At 36.0% G+C, this 24,312-nt stretch overlaps 3 protein-coding genes across 3 annotated transcripts; 2 read left to right on the top strand and 1 right to left on the bottom strand.

The window, feature by feature from the left end:
- The first annotated feature begins 5,758 nt into the window (after positions 1 to 5,758).
- LOC144571990 (BTB/POZ and MATH domain-containing protein 2-like) lies at positions 5,759 to 6,478 on the top strand. Its single transcript, XM_078321382.1, has one exon. It carries the CDS (start codon positions 5,759 to 5,761, stop codon positions 6,476 to 6,478), a length of 720 nt encoding a protein of 239 aa, XP_078177508.1.
- An 8,609-nt stretch (positions 6,479 to 15,087) lies between these two features.
- On the top strand, positions 15,088 to 18,742 carry LOC144571703 (uncharacterized). Its single transcript, XM_078321064.1, has 4 exons — positions 15,088 to 15,524; positions 16,568 to 16,792; positions 17,879 to 17,904; positions 18,245 to 18,742. The coding sequence occupies exons 1-4, from the start codon at positions 15,159 to 15,161 to the stop codon at positions 18,498 to 18,500; spliced, it is 873 nt and encodes a 290-aa protein (XP_078177190.1). The 5' UTR covers positions 15,088 to 15,158; the 3' UTR covers positions 18,501 to 18,742.
- A 2,315-nt stretch (positions 18,743 to 21,057) lies between these two features.
- HCF243 (Serine/Threonine-kinase pakA-like protein) lies at positions 21,058 to 23,794 on the bottom strand. Its single transcript, XM_078320773.1, has one exon. The coding sequence runs from the start codon at positions 23,710 to 23,712 to the stop codon at positions 21,301 to 21,303; it is 2,412 nt and encodes an 803-aa protein (XP_078176899.1). The 5' UTR covers positions 23,713 to 23,794; the 3' UTR covers positions 21,058 to 21,300.
- Positions 23,795 to 24,312: the final 518 nt, after the last annotated feature.

Here is a 24,312-nt window from a genome sequence, read left to right as displayed (position 1 = left end):
CCAAACTCTAGCTTTATATAGCAATAGTGTATTGAAAAGACCTGTCCGGTCCAAATCCGAACCATGGACTGGACTCGGACTGTGTTGAACTAACTCAAGGGACGGGTCTAGTAAGGATTTTAGCTGAATTTTTCTATTAGACCCGTCCAAACCCATCCCGTACTAATCCGAGACCCGCTTAGATCTGGACCGGACCGGACTAAACCCCCCTAAACCGGAACCAAACCAGTTTATTTCTATTTCTGGCCGAAACAAGGCTATTACTGGCCAAAACATATTTGTTCTCGGCTGAAACAGGACTGAACCAAAATATAGTAGTTCTGCAAAAGCCTGAAACAGACTGTTTCGGCCAGGAACAGATGCCGAAATTGGTAGTTTAGGCTGTTTTGGTAAAAAATAAAAAAATAAAAAAACCCGGACCAAAACAGCTTGTGTGAATTTGGACCATGAGTCTAGCATGGATTTGAGCCAACTCCTCCAAATTTAACTCGCCGGATCCAGATTGTGCTAACCCGTTGGACCCCCGACCATGAGAACCGTAGACCGACCGGGGTCCGAACCGACACGACCCGACCTGTTTGCAATTCACAATATAGCAATGCTATTAATTGTGTAGACAAATTTGCCCTCCTTTTCTCTCGTGGAATGACAATCTTTTATTTCGATATTTCCATAATTGTTAGATCTTATTATATTTTCGAAATCAAAAAAAGGAGAGAAAAAAAATCTTATAGTAGATCGTCCGATTAAAAGTGGGTTGCTGAATTTTGTTTTTTTTTAATAAATTCAACAAGTAGCATCTTGAAGAAGAGGAGGGTTAAAATGCACTCTCTCTTTTGTGCTTCTAACATGCACTCTCTCCTCATATCTTCATTTTCAAAATTCAAATAGTCGATTCGAACCTTCCAATGTGTTCTTCATATTAAAATGTGCTTGGAGACCAAATTTTATATTTTTTGGAAATTTGTTTCTATTTTTTCAGAATTTTTGAAAATCATTACTTTGCTGGATTTTTTATTATTGTTTAGTTTAATCAAAAATTCTGAAAAAATAGTAAAAAATTTTCAAAAAATGTAAAATTTGGTCTCCAAGCACATTTTAATATGAAAAAGACGTTAGAAGGTTCGAACCGACTATTTGGACAACAATATACATTTCTTTATTCTCCCTAAAAAAGATACATTTCTTTATTTTTTTTAAATGGAAAACAATGCAATTTATACTTATAAATTCTATATATTAATTTTTCCTACAGTTATATTATTTATAACCAATATATGTATTTAGTTTTTCAAGTCACTTAATGTACGGTGAAATATACATCAAATTTTATATATGGATAAAATAGATTATGTTTATAATTTAACCATTGTCAAGTGTTCCCTCGTCTTAAATAAAAGAAACAAAAATGCCTTATATATTTGCTAATATCTATGGAAAATTAATGATTTGCCTATTACAAAAATTTAAGAATGGTAAGATCTTAATTGTTTCCATTAGATGAGATGCTTCTTTTCTTTATGAGTTCATTCCTTATCTTTACAAAGAAAGGATCTAAAATAATTAGCTGCATTTTTCTCAAAGAATTTACATTGATATAGAAATTTTATTCTAATTGATAAAATTTAAACGGTAAGTTATTCATGCCAAAAATAGAAAGAAAAATGAAAAAAAAAAAAAAAAATTAGATGCATTCCTCTCTAACAAAAGTTTTCATTTATCAAATTGTTTATTCTCTTTTAATGAGAAATAAAGGATCAGTGGTGTCTCACCTTGATATCTAATATCTGTCTTGGTTAGGAGACAACTTTTGAAGGTCATAATATTTTTCTTGCTAATTTAAATATTAAAATTTAATACAACTTCAACTCAAGTACACTCCCTTTATTATTTCTATAGATCTATCGTTTATTTAAACAATATTTTTATTTTAATATGTTTTATTCTTTCAGAATATTTTTATTTACACTTTCCAATTTTCAATAAACTTGTGTCATATACAAATTTTCTTGATATCTAATATTATGTCTTGTTTATGAGACAACTTTTGGAGGTCATAATATTATTTTATTTTTTTTGATAATTTACATATTAAAATTTAATACAACTTCGACAGCTCAAGTACACTCTTATTATTATATTTATAAATCGTTTTATTAAATTCATTTACTAAAAAAAACCTAATATTTGTGTCACATGTAAGTTTCCTTAATATTTGTAGATTTGGCAATTTTTTATATCTAAAAGTTTTATGTTTTGACGAAAAACTTAATTAAATTCAGACCATTGAATTTTGTATCATCTTAATAAATAGTAAAAAAAATCAAAAAATATAAAATTTGATCTGGAAGCACATTTTATTGTGGAGATCATGTTGAACGGTTTGGATCGACGATTTAGACTTTAAAAATATAAAAAATGGTTGTGGTAACTTAAAATTGTGGTAATCGGATCCCTCCCCATATAATAAGTATTCACTTATTTTGCTGTTGTTATATGTTGTGTGATGCCTTTACATAATTTTTTTTTTGTCTTATAATCATATCCAACAAGTTCACATTAAAAAGAATTTGATATCTGACAAGTATTGTAATGAATTATCAATGTAGAAAATAATTTTTGTACAAAATATAATAAATTATTTACATATAAGAATATATTGTTTGATCCCATGGTGGATGTTGTAAAAATTACATTCCTAAACTGAGATTTCTATAAAAAGTAAACAAGATTATTCATTAATGTAAAACATATATATATATATAGAGAGTACGGCTAACGCGCTTCCTCTAACATATGGGCCGAAATGCTTCCGGTGAAAATTTGAAATTTCAAAATCCAAAAAGTTGATCTGAACCGTTCATCTCCTTCTCCATATTAATATCTGCTTGGAGACCAAATTTTACATTTTTCTGAAATTTTTTACTATTTATTAAGCCACTTTGAAAATCGCTGATCCAACGGTGGCTTAACAAAACAGTAAAACCATTGGATCAGCGATTTTCAAAGTGGCTTAATAAATAGTAAAAAATTTCAGAAAAATGTAAAATTTGGTCTCCAAGCAGATATTAATATGGAGAAGAAGATGAACGGTTCAGATCGACTTTTTGGATTTTGAAATTTCAAATTTTCACCGGAAGCATTTCGGCTCATATGCTAGAGGAAGCGCGTTAGCCGTACTCTATATATATATATATATATATATGAGTTAGGCTGGGGTGCTATGGATAGCATAGTGGCCTCTATGCTATGGCTCAATATTTGAGTTTTCAAAATCCAAACGGTCGATCCGAACCGTTCATCTTATTCTCCATATTAATATCTGCTTGGAGACCAAATTTTATATTTTTCTGAATTTTTTTACTATTTATTAAGTATTTTACAAAATTGTTGATCCAACGGTGGCTGCACAAAACAGTAAAACCGTTGGATTAGCGATTTTCAAAGTGGCTTAATAAATAGTAAAAAAATTCAGAAAATTATAAAATTTGGTCTCCAAGCAGATATTAATATGGAGAATAAGATGAACGGTTCGGATCGACCGTTTGGATTTTGAAAACTCGAATATTGAGCCGTAACATAGAGGCCACTATGCTATCCATAGCACCCCAGCCTAACTCTATATATATATATATTCCCTGAAGTGCAATTGACAGACATAATTAAGTTTAAAGAAGAGGGCAGTAAATAAGGGTATAACTGGTATAAAGAGAGAATGTTTCTTTTAGCTTTTAATTTTGTGGACAACTTTAACTTTCAATAATCTTTTTTTTATTTAAAGCTAAATCTCTCTCTTTATTAATATCGATCATTAATTTTTCTTTATATGTCGTTCTTGTTTTAGAAAATCGAAGCTTAATAAGTTACCATACACGCCTTATATATTATATGTCTTAGGTGTAATAATGGACACGAATCATATTTTTAACTTTCTAGGACCGATAACAAAAATACAATGTTCCATCATTTGAATGGTTATCCATCCAAATACAGTTGAAACTATTTTTTACTCAACCCCACTAAGGACTAAGGATTATGTATTCTTATTTATTTTCTAAAGCAAATTAAAAGTTGATTACGGTAAGAATATATATATATATATATAGAGAGAGAGAGAGAGAGAGTTGGGCACTTAAGCTACAGTACTTCGCGAAGTAAAGCGAGTGTTTTATTTCATGTCTATATCTTCAATTTTAAATTTCAAAATATCGATCCGAATTGTTCATGTTGATTTAATGATTTTAAATTTTTTTAAAGAAATAATAAAATATTTCCAAAAATTGTAAAATTTGGTCTCCAAGCACAATTTTAATATGGAGATAAACTAGAACGGTTCGGATTGATATTTTGAACTTCAAAATCGCAAAATATGAGTGTGAAGTAAAACACTCGTTTTACTTTGCGAAGCACCGTAGCCCAACACTACACACACACCGTAAAATCACAAAATGGCCCGATAAGAGTTATGAGTGTTCACAATATGACATGAAAAAATTGCCAACGACAACAAATTAATAATTCGTACGATTTTTAGACTTTGAATAAAGATGTAGATTGGTTTCATTCTATTGATTCAACACTTGATGGTTAGTAGATTGATTTTTCATCTGCTCAATTAACAAATATTATATATATAACATAATTACATTTTGTTTATTTTATTTAAGACGAGGGATCACTTGACAATGGTTAAATTATAAGCATAATCTGTTTTATCCACATATAAAATTTGATTAATATTACCGTTCATTTAATGATTACTTGAAAAATTAATACATATATTGTTTATATATAATATAACTGAAAGAAAATTAACATAAACAATTTATAAGAGTTGCATTGTTCTCCATTTAAAAAATAAAGAAATGTATCATGTTGCCCAAATTCTTCTAGATTCTACTTATTTGAATTTGTGTAAAAAAAATTCAGCCACCTGTCCAATTTTAATCGGACGATATCCTGCAATATTTTTTTTCTCATCTTTTGGGAAAATAAGATCTAAAAATTATGGAAATGTTGAAGTAAAAGATTGTCATTCCTGAAGATATATTTAAGAAGGGCAAATTTGTCTACAAAATTAAGATATTTGAAAATGTTGTGTTAATAGAAAAAAATATATAGCATGGTCCAATTTGTAAGGTAAAATAATTAAGGTATTCCAAAGTTAGACATGCTCAAGATGGAATGAGAAGGATTTAATTACAGAGTTGTCGGTGCAACAAGGTTTTAATTAGAACTCTTAAACGAGCTCTTTTGCCCTAATTTTTCCTCTCCTTTTGAAATAACAAAATATTTGGTAGCTAGCGCGGCTGTGTCAAGTTTCTCTCTCGCCAATCGGCCAATCCTGCATGCTCCTCTTGTGCGTGTGAAACTATTCTACAAATATCTCATGGTACTACTTCCATTTCATTTTGTTCAAGTTAATTAGTTTAATCTTTTTCTAACCATATTCCACCACTTTAGTGAACGACACCTGACAGAAAATGTAATAGGCCACGCCATCCATGCGAACTACAGTACGGTTAAATGAGAACTTTGATTAACCCTCAAATTCATGTAAAAAAGAAAAGATAAGGACTCAACAATTTAGTGTAAATCATAGAATTGGTTTGAGAAAGCTTATTAACCGCAGTGGCACACATAAAAAAAAAAAATTGCTCTTGTAAATCATATATACATTAATCCCAAATCAAATTAACATGTTAATTAATTACTTACAGCTGGTTGGCCTGAAAATTGTGTGATTTCATGCAAAGAAATGGCTTCAGCATGTGTTGATGAGACGAACTTCATAAGCACCGATGGAACAACTCACCAATTCCAAGTGAACTACTTGAAAAGTAAGAATCTGAGTCACAGTCAATGTATTGATAGTTCAATCTTTAAATCAGCAGGGTACAAATGGAATATTTGTTGCTACCCTAAAGGATACCTATACAATAATTATATCTCAATCTATCTTGAGATTCAGAGTGATTGGGCAGACCTTATGGTTAATTTCAATTTGGATATCTTGGGCAAAAGTGGATCAGAGCCATTCCGTAGAACATTTACTGCAAGATATAAAAGTGATACTAACAACAGTTGGGGTATGCATAGCTTCCTAAAAATAACCAACCTAGAGGAAAGTTATGTGACTGATGATGGCTATTTTCAAATCCTTTGTTCGATTAACTGGACGGATAAAGGTTGCAATGGGATATCGAGAGTTCCCATCGGTGATGTAAAGGAGGATATTGGCAAGCTATGGCAGAATGGAGAGATGACTGATGTGAATTTTGAGGTTGATGGAGAGATTATCTCTGCCCATATGGTTATTCTCGCTGCCCGGTCAAGCGTCTTCAAGGCAGAGCTCTTCGGCAATACTGCTGAAGGCAAGATCGGGTGCATAAGGATTGAGGACATGAAACCTGCTGTTTTTAGGGCTTTGCTTCACTTGACAATGAGAGAGACACTTATCAGGCCCCATCTGTCATGACTCAGCAATTACTTGCAGCTGCCAGTAGATATGCAATAAAGGGGTTGATAGTGAGATGTGAAGACTATCTAATGGAAAATCTCTCTTTAGATACAGTTTTGGATGTGCTAATTCTTGCAGAAGGGCACCACCTCAGTAACCTAAAAGAAGCTTGTCTTGAATTTGCTGCAAGACAGGAAAACATCACAAAATTAGTACTTACTGAAGGATACAATCAGATGGCCCAAGCCTACCCCTCCCTTTGGACTAAATTAGGAAAGAAGGCTACCAACTGAACTACGTACAAAAATATCTCCTATTTGGGTTTTCTAATTCTCCTCTTTGCTTGTACAAGTATATTGCATTTCAGTAGAAATTCTTAATATTTAAGATTTGTCAAAGCACATTTCTCTACAAAAACCTGAGTGCTTCTTTAAACAAATTTTACTTATAAAATCAATATGATAAGAGCTCTGTGCACTTGCTAATTTACTTTTTATTTTTTTAGTTTATAATAATTTACTTTCGGCTTCTGAGTTCCCCGTGGTAATTTCATCTTCAATTTTTTAGGAAGGAATATATTATTCCAGAAACTTTGAAGGACTAAAATGTGAACAAAAACTAACAAGGGAAAAAGGCATGATTAATATTTTATAGACGGCTGGTTGCAATACTATAGTTTCAAAAAATATTCTTAATATTTGAAACAGAATGGAAAATTGTAATATGGCAACTTCGGGAGGCATCAGGCATATCAGGCCCCCAACGAGTGCGAGCCCAACGGGCCACGGTTCAGGCCCATCAGTTATTGGGCTGCACTCTCTCACGGTCCTTTGCATATCAGCCTTGTCTTTGTGTTTTCCGGAACCGCTAGGATAGCAACGGATAATCCATTTGTACCCTTCTGATTTAAACGTAGGACTGGTGATACATTCACCATGGCTCAAATCCTTCGTTTTAATATAATTGACTTTGAATCGGTAAACTGTGTCAATAGTGCTTATAAAATTATTCTCATCAACACATGTTTGCGAAGAAACCTGCAAGTTTTAGTTAATTACAGAACAATTCTCTAATATGCCAACTTTGTAAGAAAATCTTAATAGCAAATTTTGATCATCTAATCAACAAGGGCAAAATAGGAAATTGATTGTACTAGTTTTTCTGTTTTTCTGGTAACAGATGTGGCAAATAAGACATTGATAGCTAAAAGGTTCTTCAGATCTTTCTACAAATCCCATTTCCTTCCTAATCAATTCAATTTAGATGAAAATGTTCTAAACTATTTTAAAAGATAACTCAGAAAAACAAAAGAATACAAACCTGTTTAACTTAAACCAACAAATTAAGCCTTAACTTTTGACTGATAGACCATATATAATCCTTATTTTCTGACCCCCAAATCAATTATTACCCTTTAATGACGAACCCTCCCTTACCAGAAACCTGAACTGCTAAACTCTATCCTCTATTCTACAGTCCAGTCTAAATAATTATGAGCAAAAAAATGAGCATAAGTAGCTTCTAAATTAAATAGGTTGCTTATATGACCCACAGTCCAAGCCAATTGTTGTAAGTTTTATTTTTTTATTTTTTGTGATACTTATTTTATCGAATACAAAACCAATAGTTTGCTCTGGCTTACTAATCACTTGGTTTTGTTTGCCTTTGAAATCTCGTATAAAATATTCTATTTTAATGCTTTATTAACATTATTAATAGCATATGAAACTTGAAAAGGAAAAAAAAAAAGTAGGGTGAATCTATATTAGATCATCTTTTAGCTCTTCCAATTAGAGAAATTTATTTATTCAGGAATTCAAATAAAATGACAATGTAATGATAGCTGGGTTTGGATCAGAGAAAGGAAAGGTTTTTTGACGGTATGCTGAAGGAAATGTTTCTTTTTCTTGTTCAGTTGATGATATCTCCTTTGTAAAATTAATGCTAGGAAAATGCCTAATAGAGACTTTAACTTGAGGGCTACCTCGAAATTCATGCTACAAAGTATAAATTGTAAAATAATAAACCGTCTGCTTGATTAGAGCTTACCGTGTATTTATGTCGGAGATCATTATCCATTATTGCTACCAAATTTCCAACAAGTTGTGAACGCCCTGCACTGAAACAAAAGCAACTCAAATTATATATATATATAGAGGTAGGCTAATATACAATCGATTGTTCCTGAGGTCCCGTACAATCAAGTCATTTTCTGATTTTTAAAGTCCAAATGATCGATCCAAACTGTTCATCTTGTTCTCCATATTAATATGTGTTTGGAGACCAAATTTTACATTTTTCTGAATTTTTTTACTATTTATTAAGCCACTTTGAAAACCGCTGATCCAACGGTGGCTTAACAAAACAGTAAAACCAGAAGCTACCGTTGGATCAGCGATTTTCAAAGTGGCTTAATAAATAGTAAAAAAATTCAAAAAAATGTAAAATTTGGTCTCCAAGCACATATTAATATGGAGAACAAGATGAACGGTTTGGATCGATCATTTGGACTTTAAAAATTAGAAAATGACTTGGTTGTACGGGACCTCAGGAACAATCGATTGTATATTAGCCTACCTCTATATATATATATATATTTCAAAGTTGTCAAGAATTTCTCGAAATTTTGTCTATGATTACCACTAAATATTGAAGTGTTTGAATGGAGGTAAAAGAGCAAACACCATTGCCCAATGGAGGTAGAGCCTGCGAGGAGAGGAAATTAAAGCAGATGGCTCTTTTAAGGAATTCTACATATTTAGTTTCCAATAAAAACCCAGTACTTCGGATATATCTAGAAGATGACTCAATATATATTAGTAATAAATTCGTAATTCCAAAATAAGTACATCATGATTTTGTGCTCCAATATGCTTCACATTTTTTATCTCTATTTTCAAACTTCAAACAATAGTTCCAAACCACTCACATGATCGTCATAATAAAATATACTTACAGACCAAATTTTATATTTTTTAGAATTTTTTTTAGATAGGTACAAAATAACTGTTTTAAGAATATTCTAGATCATCCGAAAAAGTGACATTGTATATATAAAAAAAATAGTAAACAATTTGTAAAAAAATATAAAATTTGGTCTCAAGAATATTTTATTATGAAGATTATGTTGGAAGGTTTGAATTGACTGTTCGGACTTTGAAAACTGAGATAAAATATGTAGAGCATATTGGAGCACAAAATAATAATGCATTTGAACCCCTCCTTAACACTAGTATAAATCTGAAATATCTGATTTCGTTAAAATATCATATTAAAATAATAATACAACACTAATAAATTTATAAGATTTTGTAAATAATATACAGATCTGACAGTTTAAATTAATTATGAAGGTACAAAAATCAAATAATACAAGTCTTACTCAGAAACAAATAATTATTTGACAGTTTAAATTTGGCACTAGATTCGAGTATTTGGTGAGTCTTAATTAATCTATTTATGGAGGTGACAGATTTCGTCAAAATCTTCTTGTCTCTGCCCTCCGAACAGTGCGCCCTTTCTTTCGTTCCCCTTCGCTCCCTCTCTGATTCTCCTCTTCTAGAGCAGATAAGTTGGTCTGAACTGACCAGATTTCAAGAGTTTTCACCTCTTCTTTCGTCCCCCGTCTGGAGCTGACTCTAATGGCATTATCACATCTGGTGTTAAATTTAGATTTGCTTCAGGAGCAAAATTAATTTTACTACTGTTTATTACTAAATTAATTTTACTAAAATTAACTTTTTATTGAATCTTATTCTTGTTTGAGCCGTTTTTTTTTTATGTACCACCCTAATAAATAAGAATTAAATCAATACCATCCGTTAATTCCGAATTAAGATTCCGCCACGCTCGCACAGTAGATCTGCGAACGGGTCGCTACCCGTTCGCGTAATAGATAAGCGGACTGACCCGTTCCCGACGACCCGTGCGCGCAACAGATCTGCGGACGGATGACCCGTGCGCGTGATAGATCGGCGGACTGACCCGTTCGCATTATTGATCTGCGCACGTGGCAGATTCTCCCTATATAGAAGATCAGTTCTGCAGAGCATTCTACACCCTCATTTTCACCGAAGCTGCTGCATAGGTAGGTTTTTTTTCCTTTTCATCCTTTTTTTTTTAAATTTATTTTTGTAGTTGTTTTAATTTAGTTATTTTTTATTATTAGGTTTATTCAACAAATTATGATTGGAATTGCTTGTTATTTTGATGGTGAAGTATTACAAGGACCAAATGGCGCTTATTATAGCCACCAAGTGCCGAAAATGTTTAATATTCGGCCTGATTTGGATTTTAGAGGTTTAAATAGGGAAGTGTACCAACAACTCGGTATTGACCACCGTAATTATGAACTGATAATTACCGCAAGAATTAATATTGGCCAAGGCAATCAAACCTGGTTCCAACAGCTACCGGTACAAGACGATAGCAGTTGGCAGTTATATGTCCAAATGACAATGAATATGACTTTCAAGTTCCTGGAGTTATATGTTGTAGCCAACCCCAGACAAAACTCTAGACATAACTCCAGACAGAATACTAGGCAATTGTTGCAGTTGACTCAGGGTTTGGGGCTCGAGCAATCTGTAACGGGTCCTAGCCGGGCCCCATCTGTAGCGGGTCCTAGTCGGGCCCCATGTGTAGCGGGCCCTAGTAGGGTCCAATCTGACAGGGGTCGATCTCAGATTCCATCCTCGTCCTCTAGCCGAGTCCAATCTGAAAGGGAGCGATCTGAAACCCCTGAACGGCTTTATTATGCTGACAATACGGACGATGATCCTGAAGAAATGGAGGCAGAGGCTAATTGGGATGATAATGGGGACGGTGGGGTATCAGATCATAGTGATGAGGATACTGGTATTCCTGTGCTTGGTAGACGGAAGTGGCCTATAGTGGATCGTGGGGAAAGACATCCGTTTGAGCAATTTCATGACACATCAGGGTTTGGAGAGGCCGATAGCTCTTTTTTTGCGACTTGTGAGGTATATTTGTTAAATTATATTTAATTTTAATTTAATTATTAAAATGTTGTTATTAAATTGATGTTGTTTATTTTTTGTTGTTTCTTTTGTACAATAAAAGGGAGAAAGACATGAATTGTCAGAGGGGATGACATATGACAACAAGGATAAGATGAAAGATACAATTAACCACTGGCACATCAAACAAAATAGGGAGATTAAAAATACACACAGCGATACCACTAGGTTGAGGTACAAGTGTGTTAGCGCCCGGTGCAGGTGGGCGTTGGTTACGAGGGCTACAGGCTTTGGTAATACTTGGGCCATCACGAAGAATATGGCTAAGCACACATGTCACGCATCGGCATCCAGGTTAGATCATGCACAGTTGACGTCCGCTATGGTCGCCAACTGTATAAAATTGTCATTGGAAAAAAATGCTGATATTTCTATCCGGGCAGTCGCTGCTGGTCCCACTCCTCGAAAGCATAAATCTGGTACATATCAGGAACCATGTCATCCGGACTCATAGCCTCCAGTCGCTGTACATGCAAGGCGTGCTCCGTCCGCCAATCCTTCATGACCGTAGTGCATAACGGTTGGTGAAGATCATACCAGTCGTCCTTTGTGATAGGATCCGGGACTGGAAAATACTGGGCCATACCAAACTGTCTCATTACCCGTCCAGGGTAATAATGCTCAACAACCTGGTAGTAGATAAGCGGCACCTGCAAATATTTTATGTGTCTAAGTTTCAATTTTAAACTACAATATGTTTATTAATTGTAAACTAGAAAATAAAAAAAATCTAGTCGCACCTGAGCAAACCAGTATTCTCGCTCGCGACTGCAGATCGAAGGAAGTTTTGTGAGGAAAGAGTAAGGTTCTTCATCTTCTTCATACACTGTGACGCGAAAATCATACGGTCGCCACTCGACATATAGATCTGGAGTCATCTGCTCGAATTGAGTTCTGAAAAAGAAAACTCCCGAAGGCTTGCCGTGAGGGGTCGCGACAAAGGTCTTTTTAGCGCAGAATCTCTGAGCATACGCAGGACAGGTCTCCCCGTCCGGACGACCCCAGTCTGGAACCCAACCCTCGTCTAGTGGTTGTGGACGACCAAATGGAAATCTCGTCCACGACCAATGCTGAAGGAGACCAATCGGTCCGTACAGACCTTGTTTGTCGACCTATTTTTATACAATTTGCATTTATTTTTAAATTCGATAAGAGAAAATAAATTATTTACAATAAGAAGAGAGAATAATTTATACCCGGCACGCAATGCATAAGCCTCGGTACAGACATGCCAAGACCGCCGCACCCCAATTCATTTGTGGAGGGTCATCCAAGTCCCTCAGCCACTGCAGCATACAAGCAGGGACGGTGTTCCCAGAGGAATCTGGGAACAACCAGCAAGAGAACAGCTCCATTATGTAAGCCCGTGTCCACCGATTCATCTTCTCCTCAGGCGCATCTTCTTCCAATTTTCCACTACATGTACGAACTAATTTAGTACAGAGTATGAAGCATCACAATCAAATACTTACTATTACAAAAAAAATACTTACCTGAATGCCGCCCGCAAAAGAGGGATACTGATGTCATTCTTCGATGCAACCTTCGACCTCTTGAGGGACCTTTCCTTCATCAGGTTGGGTCCCAACAGTTCTTCGACGTCCTTTGTGAAGTCCCCGTACTCCACACCCGTCACCGCCCGTCCAGTAATAGGCAGTCCCCAGAGACAACTGACATCCTGGAGAGACACCGTAATCTCTCCGACAGGCATGTGAAATGTGTGTGTCTCCGGCCGCCACCTCTCGACCAACGCAGATAGAAGAGCGACATCTGCGACAATGGGGGTCAGCTGTGAGACATGCCACAGACCCAAACTCTTCAACACGGGAGCGTATCGGTCGTCGTAGAGGATACTCATCTGATTGTTCCGCGTATTCGTCAAGGTATGAGTCTGCATTCAATTTCAAAACAAACAAACATATAACTTACCTATTTTTATCTAAATAAAAATTAAAATTATTTGCATTTCTCAAAACAAAAACTTACATATGCGTTTTTCATCTTGTGCTCCTCGAATTTATACCAGCAAAGAGGACTGATACTCTCTTCCGTCATATTTGGAAATACGTGACGGGCCAGTGATAAATCTAACTGTAAATCATCTTGCGTCCGATTTTGATTGGTACCGCTGGTTGACGTCATACTAACAACAAATTTAACAATTTTATCAATTTTGACCTCTATTGATAATTTCAAATAGTACAAATCTAACAATAATACAAATATCTATGGTAATTCAATAATATATCACCATTCTTGAATGAATCGGTAAAAAATCTTACAATCTACGCTAATTCAGAAAAAAAAAAATTCTGAATTGATGCATTTATACTCTATTTTGGTCTAAATACAACATTTCTAAATTTGTCGATTTGTAAATTGGTACATTTCTAAATAGGTACATTTCTAAATTATAAATATAATTTCTAAATTCTACATACAATCACAATTCTAAATTGGTTTAAATACACAAATATTTTGGTACCCAACTAAACTACTATTTTAGTGTAATTTATAATATACTACTATTTAATAAAAAATATACACAAATAATAGTATATCGTAAATTACACAAATATTTACAAATAGATCACAATATACTATTTTGATCTAATTAACACAAATATTTACAAAACTACAAAAAAAAATAAACAACTATTTTGGTACCTAATTTACAATATACAATATACAACTATTTTGATCTAATTTACAATATACAACTATTTTGGTACCTAATTTTGATATAATTTACAATATACAAATATTTTGGTACCTATTTTTGATATAATTTACAATATACAACTATTTTGGTACCTAATTTTGATCTAATTTACAATATACAACTATTTTGGTACCTAATTTTGATCTAATTTACAATATACAATTATTCTGGTACCTAACTAAAAATAAACTACCTAAAACTAGAAAAAATTTTAATCTAATTTATATACAACTATTTTGGTACCTAACTAAAATAAACTATCTAATAAAACTAAACTACTTAATAACTAAATTAAATTAAATTATTTAACAAAATTAAATTAATAAAAAAAAAAATTACCTTTTTACTGTGCTGGACGCGGCTGCGGAGACAGGGACAGCGTAAAAAAACCACTGCGGAGGGGTTTTTATTCGGATTCGCCACGTACGCATATCTATAGTGCGAACGGGTCGTCGGGAACGGGTCAGATCGCTAACGGGTCGTCGGGAACGGGTCAGATCGCGCACGGGTCATCCGTCCGTAGATCAGTTACGCGCACGGGTCGTCGGGAACGGGTCAGTCCGCTTATCCATTACGCGAACGGGTAGCGACCCGTTCGCAGATCTACTGTGCGAACGTGGCGGAATCTGAATTCGGAATTAACGGGTGGTATTGATTTAATTCTGATTTATCACGGTGGTAGAAAAAAAAAAACGGTTGTTTGAGCCGCTGGAGATACATGGCGCATGATCATCTGGAGCGGGAATTGATTTGAGCCGCTGATCTTTGACTTCGTTAATCTGTCAGATCATTACGCAAATCTCAAAAGTGTACCAACGGTTCAGATACCTACGGAAAGAAAAAGCATTATCTTCTCTTCCGCCTAGCATCTAAAAGCGCGCAGAATTTGCCTTTCCAGTTTCGACCTTTGTTCTCCTCCACTTCACTTCACTTCACCATGCTCCAGTCAAACCACCTCCTACCCCACCTCTCCCTTCCGCTTCCGCATCCCAGCCTCCATCTTCTCCACCTCCACTCCTCCTCCCTCCATTTCCTACGCCGCCTGCAACCCTCCAGTTCTTTCAAAGCGACCGCCGCCTCACCTCAATCTCGCCTCGCTGAGGTCCCACCTGAACTCCCGTCTTCCCCTCAGCCGGAGGGAGAAGGTCCTATTGAAATTTCCCCCTTGACTCCCTCTCCTCTTTTCGCCATAACCGACAACCCCACACCTCTTCAGGTTTCCACCAGCGTGCTTCTTACCGGCGCCATTTCGGTCTTTCTCTTTAGGTCACTGCGCCGCCGGGCCCGGCGAGCAAAAGATTTGGTACATCACTTTAACCAGTATTTGTTTATCTTTCATTTCCAAGTACTTGTGTTGTATATGTTTTTCTCACTTGGGTAGAGAAGGCTTACGGGGAGAGAGGAATTTTATCGAAATGCTATCCTCTGCGGAGGTTTTACCTGCGGTGCTGTGCGGTGATTTTGATCTGGTCCGTTCGTTTCGGATCAGACGGGCTGGATTAAGGGTTCACCAAATTTTGAGTTTTTTTAAAATTCGGGCAAGATCTGATCTGGTCCGTCCGATTCGAAACGAACGGACCAGATCAAAACCACCGCAGGTAAAACCTCCGCAGAGGATACTTTCCCAATTTTATCTTGCTCTCAAGTTAATATTATAGGAGGTGAAAGTGAAACTGTAAAAGGAGAAAAATGGAGATCCCTCTATTATTTTTTAATATTTATTCCTTCCCAATTTAAAAGGAAAGACCCTTTTCTTCCTTACTCGGAGCACATCCTGAAATTCTCTTATGTTTGCGTTTTGGTCCATGAAGTATAAAATCCCCTTTATGGTCCTTAGAAAAATGTAATTTGTACAAAGTTGGTACCAATTTTTTTTTTTTTTTTAATTTCAAAGCCCGTAGGCCAGGTACCAACTTATTACGTATATAAACTGAGACATGTTTCCTCAACAAATAGGCATGACTTCTTGTATTTTTCAAACCTTGTCTCAGTTTTTACAGTCTTTGGTAGGACAAAACATATGCAAATCACAATGCTTGAAGACCAAAATTGAAACTCAGCACCTATAAATATCAAATGGAAATGTCTTGGACATAAGACCATTTCTAAAGTTTACTTTTTATTTGTTTATTTTAAAACAAGTGAGATGATAGAAGAGAGAGCATTAGGAAAACATTGACAAGAAATTAAAGAGGTAGATACTAGAAGACAAGGTGTTGCATTTTCCAGGAAAAAGAAATGAAGCCCGTAATTTACATCTTTAAGATACCCTCTTACTAATATCTATTCATATGAAATTCTTCTGTTTTTTACTTTCTCATAGTATGTCTTCTTATACCGGTGCAGAGACTAAGGTCGAGCGGGTTAAACAAAGCAAATGACCCAAAACAAATGGCTTTGGAGAATTTGAAGTTAATGGGGGCAACACCTATTGACCCAGGGAAGCCGCCATCCCCTGTCCAGGCTTTTCTGGGCAGCATTGCTGCTGGAGCTATTTGCCTCATTCTCTACAAATTCACAAGCACTATAGAGACATCGTTGAGTCGCCAAGCTATCTCGGATAACTTCTCGGTTAGCTTTTGTTCCCCATGCCTCCTTTATGTTTTGAAAAATAAAGCTTCCTGTTGGTTTAATAGTTGATTGTTGGATCTGGTAAGACTAAGAAAATAAGTTTTTTTAGTCGTCCAATTGTGACCGATGTAATTTGTATATGGTCGCCAGTTTGCGCTTTCTAATTTAGAGGGAGAGTAACCCAATTCTAACAATTCAGAAACAATAGGTAGGAGCTTAATTGCCAAATTATTCAAATAACATCTCTGTTTTACTTTATTTCTATTGTCTCACTTTTGGCACGATTGAGCTTATGTATATTTGACAAATTATTGGGTAACTTCAGATATACGCTCCCCAACAAATCAAAATATGAATATTCCTTCAGAACAAAGAATGTCATGACTATTTTTTAGGGAATGCAGGAAGCTGGAAGCATTAAGTATTACCCTATAAGGCACATAATAAGACATAATAATTGTCCTCTAAACTTCTTAATTCTCAATTTATATTATAAATGACCAATTGTCCTCCATACCTGTTGTGCACAAGGATCTCTCAGGAAATTATTAGTTCTTTATAAAACATCTTAGGGTATATCTGATGTTTTGAAGGGACATAACATATTCCTCTTTTGTCAGGGTAGGGATGATATTTTTGTGTTTTGTAGGGCATTTCTGCAAATACTCCCATAATATATGATCTCAAAGTCAATGTTTTCTTGCAGAAATAAAATAAAAGGTGTTGTAACATTGAGCTTTAAGTTTTTTAAAAATATTAAATATAGCTGGCAGGATCCTTCTTTGACCATGTTGGCAAATAATTAACAAAAGTGCATTTTTAGAACAATAATAAATTTTGATGTTCTGTCTATTGGTGTGACTTTAAGGGTGACTGTACCAACTGAGCACAGGTACAGGCTTCTGTACCTGTTCCTGAATTGGCTGTTTAGCTCCATGTTAATAGATTCATTTACTACCATTTATTTTATTTTTTTCCCTTTTTTTTTTTTTGTATATGTCAGGTTGTTTATCTTTACTTAACCTGGTCTTAGCATTCCTTTCCAACAAAATAAAATATAATACTTTTGTTTCACTCTTTTTGCAGGTGCGTCAGATAACTATTACAATAAGGTAGAGTGTGATTTATATGTCATTGGTCTTTTACCCTGTGCCATCTATCACTGGGAACATCAATGCCTGTGGTACCAAGCAGTGTTGGTATGAGGAGTGGGCCTGACAAACTTCAATGGTTGGCCTATTTGGTATGCTGGGAAGAACTTAAAAAGTATTTAAGGATTGGGTTTGACTATATTAGGCCTAAATAGAAATTAGATCACAAAAAACACAATTGGTACTCAATTCATACAGTTCCTCATTTCTGATGGTTCAAAAGACTTACTGGTAGTCTGGTATTAAATAAGAATTACGGATCAACTTGAGAACAACATTACGTTTATTGTTTCCTCTGCAGGACAATTATAACTGGCATCTGCTATTTGGCGACGTTTGTTTTTGGAATAAATTCAGCAGGGTTAATGCTCTATGCTCTTCAACTTGCCGTAGGCTCTATTTTTGACAGTGATACCAATTCCAATAAACCCACTTCAAAGACAGATGATGATCAATTGAACACAGTGTCTCCCTCAGAAGGCTCAGCAAATAATGTAGTGTCCACTAACAGTGACTTGAATCAGAATTCAGATAACAGTACGAACTCTTCACAATAGTTGAATCTCATTGTTCATTCGAGTATTGTTTATGCTCTTTTGTATAGATGCCAGTGGCAGTGAGCACCAAAATTTATCAACAAACCTTTTGTCAGAAATTTTGCAGTGTCTTCTGTAGAGAAGCTCCTGGTTAATTTTTTCCTACATGGGTTAAAAAAATGTAAAGCAGGTTAGAGCTTAGTATAAGAGAATTATTGCAACTTTAGTGGTTCAAGGTTATAATAAAAGTTACTTTATGAGCTGCATCTGCCTCTAGGCTTTCTCTAAAAAGAATGATAAAAAAAAAAAGCTACTTAATGAGTTATATTAGGCTAGCGAGACTAAAAGGCCTAACCTAAGCCCTTGTAATTGAACTAATATAGGTAAGAAACTAAAGAATATGCATCCTAGAGTGAGCTTTTCGTTTGAAGCTAGCCCAAATTATAATCCCTAAATAGGTGAGCCCAAACCCCTAATGGTTTCCAAATTAAGCATCAAACACAAACAAAATCATTTTGTTGAAACTTTTACAGTGGCAATTTAATAATGCACATTTCTTTGGATTGCTTCCTGGCATCATAGTGCAATCAGACAAAAGGGCAACCCCATGACATGAGCACCGTAGCAACCGAACAATGAAAGCAATCTTTCCTGGAATTAAGTACATGAAGGGGAATGTACATATGACGCAATCTAAGGCTGGACCAATAATATGGATAGTCATGATCATCTTGTACTAAATCCATTAATTTATTAGGTGACCGATCAAATTGTTAGACCCATCATTTGTAGTTGTGATCAACTTTGAGATCATGTTTGGTTGGAATTCGTATCCTCTGCATTAACTCAAAAGGGAATCTTTTGAGTTAATCAATTCTGACCATCCGATCTGTTTTAAGATTCGTGCAGACTAGATCTGCACTAATATTAAAGAGTCCCCTATATCATAAGCAGAGGCCTGATTGGCTCCGTTTAAAATCATACGATTGAAATTAATTCAAGCTATAACTTCAACTACCAAATAAGATGTAAAATATTTAGAGTAACATGGAGTAAGCAATTTAATGCTTATTAATTTTACTCCACAACCAAACATGTACTGAGTCCAACCAGCTTAGTGTCTTGTAATATGTATCTAGTTATCACCTTTGGTATTAGTTCAGTGAACTAGACAAATTAAGCTAATATTTTAGTCCTTATATTTCTCATTTTAGCTTCAAAGTATGTCAGTTTCATCAAAATGACAAGTGTACGTAAGACAAGTGCGTAGTTGGTAAATTCTATACGTAAATCTACTCGACCAGGGATAAAGGACTAAAAGGAATACAACACTTAAAAAGAAAATTTGGTATTCCTGCTTCTTGAAATTGAAAGAATTTAAACAAATGAGTTTTGAAGATCATGCATTATTTATTTGAAGAAATGCAGTCTATGCATTGATTCCAAACAGAAAACGGAAGTACAATCCAAATGTAATCATGATTCATCAATTTGGACATCTGAGAGCGCAAGTTTACTTGTATCTTCATTCAAAATAGTTTGAAATTTCTCATGAGTCATTTTTTTTTGTCAAATTTTGAGAATGATTCTTGAATAAATTGAACCCAGGGTACTTCTGACTATAACAAAAGGTTAGAGACAAATGATGGTGGAGCTGGCACTTATAGCCTTACAAGCGTGCAAACCTGGCACCGAGCTTGTGGTTCGTAGTTCGTACCACATTCAAAAGGGGGAAATGCATAGAAAAATGAACCTTTTCCTCTCTTTTTTCCGCTAATTAGTCATTGGCTATGGATAAGTCAGTCAAATCCAAACAAAAAGAAGCAACTTAGGGAGTGATAATATTAAAATTAAAACATAACGGCTAGCCGCTAGCCTGATGTACTAATAATCAAACCAAATTTTTTTTCGGTTATCAAAAATAGAAACCATTAAACTTATAAACTGATTAAGAATCGAACTGAACAAACCGAAGTAAATGTTAATTTGTTCGGTTCAAACCGAAGTAAACTTATTGGTAACATTATTAACAAAAATTACACATGTTCACACACAAGTTCTTCAATTTCATATAAAATATATAGATGTTTTAAAATATTTAAACTAAAATGAAAGAAAAAAAAACAATGATTGAATCAAATAAAATATAAACTATACTTGAACCAATATAATTTGGTTGATTCGGTTTAATCAGTTTTAAAAAAATCTAAACCGAACCGATCTATTTAAATCAAAATAATTCAAAAAATCAACCGAACCGATCCATTTAAACCGCAAAACCGAACCATTTACCGAAACAGACGACCAGCTGCAGGCTTAATAAAAAAAACGGTTGGCAAAATCTGTTTACACCTCAATATATTGGTAAAATAACGACAACAGTCAGATTTTTTTGTGCATAGTTATTGGATTAAACAAGATTACAAACTACAGTTTCTGATCCTAATTTTTTTGATCAATTTGTTTTAAATTCCAACGGCCAGTATTGAAAACAGATTACTAGTAGGTCCAAGATTCGGCACAAAGACATTGCGGATGCCCACATTATCAGAAGGAACACCCAAATGAGAACACACATGAAAACAAAATAGATCTAAACATATTACATCTATCCCTACTACTCTCTGTACTTCACTATAATTTTGACAAACCAAAGTACGATTATTATCTCCAAATTAAGAACAGCAGCAAGCAAGCCCAGAGAAAGAAAACAAGCCCAAGCTCAAGCAGCAAGTACTATTACACATTACACCCTGCAAGCAAGGCATTTCACACAATCAAGCTTACTACATCAATCAAAATTACAGAACAACCCTTTAGTTCAAAACCCAACACCAGTCGCGCCGATTGGTCGATGCCTATCCTTCCAAAAGCATGCATCAGCCACTAGCCGAGCTGAAGATCTCATCGGCTCTGATTTACATCTCTTAAGCACAAATGGCGCATAAAGCACCTCAGCCGGTACTGGCAACTCAACTTTCACACTTTGTTCAGTAGTCTTTACAACAGGTTGCGGCACCACAGTAGGTACAGAAGGCTGCAGAGTGGCCACAGGTGGCAGCAGAGGATCCTGATTCGCCCTTTCCACCACCTGCGTATCCTTTTGTGCATCATCTTTCTGACCCCTGTTGTCTGTACTCTCGGTACCGGGTTTCTCTTTTGTATCACTGATGATATTTATCTTCGGCTGATTGTGGCGGCAGTGCGATTTCCAGTTGATAAAATCGGTGGGGCGGACCCATGTCTCCCTAGATACCTCCATAGACAGCTTCGGTTCATACATCATGAGCAGGAGGCAATCAGGCAATTCGCCGCTTTTCTTCTTTCTCTCACTTACCTTCACCTCCAATTCCTTCTCACATTTCTTCCTGGTTTCCTTGCTTTTTGAGTTCACTACTGTTTCGCCTTCCCTCTCCTTGGTTGCGCTAATTTTCTCTTGATTGCTATCAGCCTCTACATTCTCCTTCTCTAGCTCTGTATCAGGAGAGCAACCCTTTCTCTTATCTGAACCCTTTGACACCTTACCATGTGCTGCTATTATGATGTCTTCTTGTTCAACCGAGAAACTCCATCGGCGACCTTCAATGGAGAAGCTGGACCGCCGTGACTCCTTTGTACTCGAAAAGCTAGACCGCCTTGGCTCTCCCTCACTAGAAAAGCTGTGACGCCTTCCCTCCTTTTCCCTCGAAGAAGAACCACCTTTGGCACTACACTGCCTTCGCATTTTGCAATACCTTCCTTTCTTCTCTTCTTTCGTCCGTGAAGGTGAGCAGCTAGTGGACCTCTTTCCCTTTATCTCCTCCTCTGTTTGCTCCTTTGCTGCCATTTGTTCAATATCGATTTCATTTGTTTTGTTTCCTGCTTCTAGTGGATCTACATTACATTGTGACAGCTCTTCTGAAATAGCCTTAGTTTCCTCCCTCTGTACTTCACCATGGCTGAATTCTTTCCTTTTCTCTGATTCATCCATACATGGCTCGTCTCCAATTTTCTTCAAAGATAGCTCTGATTCAGCTGGATCTTCCCTATCTCCCACTTCAGAACAGAAATTATTTACCTCTAATTGCATTTCCTTCAGGTCAGTTGCAACAGCTTCACACAAAGCTTCTTCCCTCACAGGAACCTCACATTCTCCTTCTTTCTCCTCTCCTCCAACAGTGGCAGTGTTACCCTGTACATTGCCACCTAAATCCTTGTCTTCTTCTTCCTCCTCTTCCTCTTCTTCTTCTGCTCTCTCTTCTTCCTCTTGCGCATGAACCTTTCTGACAGGTGAACCCCACAACCGGTTCGCCAGTGCTGCCATGCGAACAGGATCAGATCTGCACCGCATTAACAAAAGAGCATTCTTTGGAGGTATGCACACGCTAATCCTGCCTTCTTCTTGTTCTCCAACAACTAAGATCTCTTCTTTCTTTGCCACCTCGACCTCAAACTCCTCAATTCTATTATCTTCCCATTCTTTGACCACCAATCCAAGCTCTTCCTTCCTTTTCTCCATCTCCATATCAATGTCCATCTCGACCTCCTCTTCCACCTCCAGTTCATGAGCTCTTTTTGCTTCCTCACTCTCTTGCAGCATCAACCACCGAGCAAACACAGCTCCACAGGAGCCACGCCTCTTTGCTTTCGTTTCCTCTCCAGTCGCTTTCCCACTGGAGGAGGAACAGAACGATCGCCCACTACAAGGTAGCAAACAATTGAACTCTGATCCGACAGCCTTCAATGCTTCACAGATACTCACCGGGATCTGATAAACCCAGCCCTGATTCCTACCTCCAGGCAAACACTCTCTTTCCCTCCCCATTTCATCTCCTCTCCTAAAGCTCGCCTCAGTACCTACTACCCGTTTAGATCTCGACCGCAAGATCGCACCTTTGGCCTTATTTCGCCTCTTGTGACCTTTTACGCGTACTTGACCAATGCACGTGACTTTAGGGGAAGAAGGCTCAGCCGTTTCAAAGCCATTGCCTTTGTTACGACGGCCACCTACAACAGCGGTAAACATGGGGGATTGAGCGCCTTTTACACTGCCACTGGTTTTGAGGCGGCGGCTTAAAGAGGTGGACAATGACGGCGCCGCCGCCGCAGCGGAGTTGGAGGAAGCGGAGGGACGCGATGTGAAGCAAATGAAGAGTTCACTACCTCCGCCTCCACTGGTGGAGCGGTGCGAGTGGGACTGGCGCTCTCCAGTGTCCATTGAAGAGGAGGATGAGGAGCTTTTTTTTCGTCTCATTTGGGGATTTCTCTGGAGTTCTTTAAGAGGTGGAACAAACAAAAAGAGGGAGAGCAGACAGTAGAGCAAGCGAGCAAGATGAGGCCTTGGAAAGAGGATAGAAAGACAAAAGTGTTTAATATTTTGTGAACTTTTGTCGTTTATACCAGTGTTAACTTCCAAAATTATATAAACAACCTCCAAATGTACAATTTCATACGTACCCATAGTGTTTAGAATATAATTTATATTTATATTATGCCCTGTTGACGCTACCATGGTGAAACTACGATGTTAATATCGTCAATGTCAGAAATTTGTCAGAGTCAGGATATGAAAATTAAAATCGACAGTTAATTTTAATAAGAAAATTTTCTCTCCATAAAATAATTTTATAGTGTTGATTCAATAATTTTTTTGAAGTTGTTCTTTATTGTTTCTTCAAAGTTGAGTCTGACTAGTATAACATCAGTGTCATTTTAGTCTATATAACACTAATTTCAAAACTTATCGAATCAATTTTAAACGGTGAATCCAAACCGATCTACCTTATTAGTTGTGCGTTTACATCAAATTTATTTAGTATCAAATCAAGCGGTCAAATGTGTGAGTTTTTAAGTT

This window comes from Carex rostrata, chromosome 19 (genome assembly GCF_964058835.1).
Source record: "Carex rostrata chromosome 19, lpCarRost1.2, whole genome shotgun sequence".
In the NCBI taxonomy this organism is placed as follows: domain Eukaryota; kingdom Viridiplantae; phylum Streptophyta; class Magnoliopsida; order Poales; family Cyperaceae; genus Carex; species Carex rostrata.
This window is presented reverse-complemented; position numbering and strand designations above follow the sequence as displayed.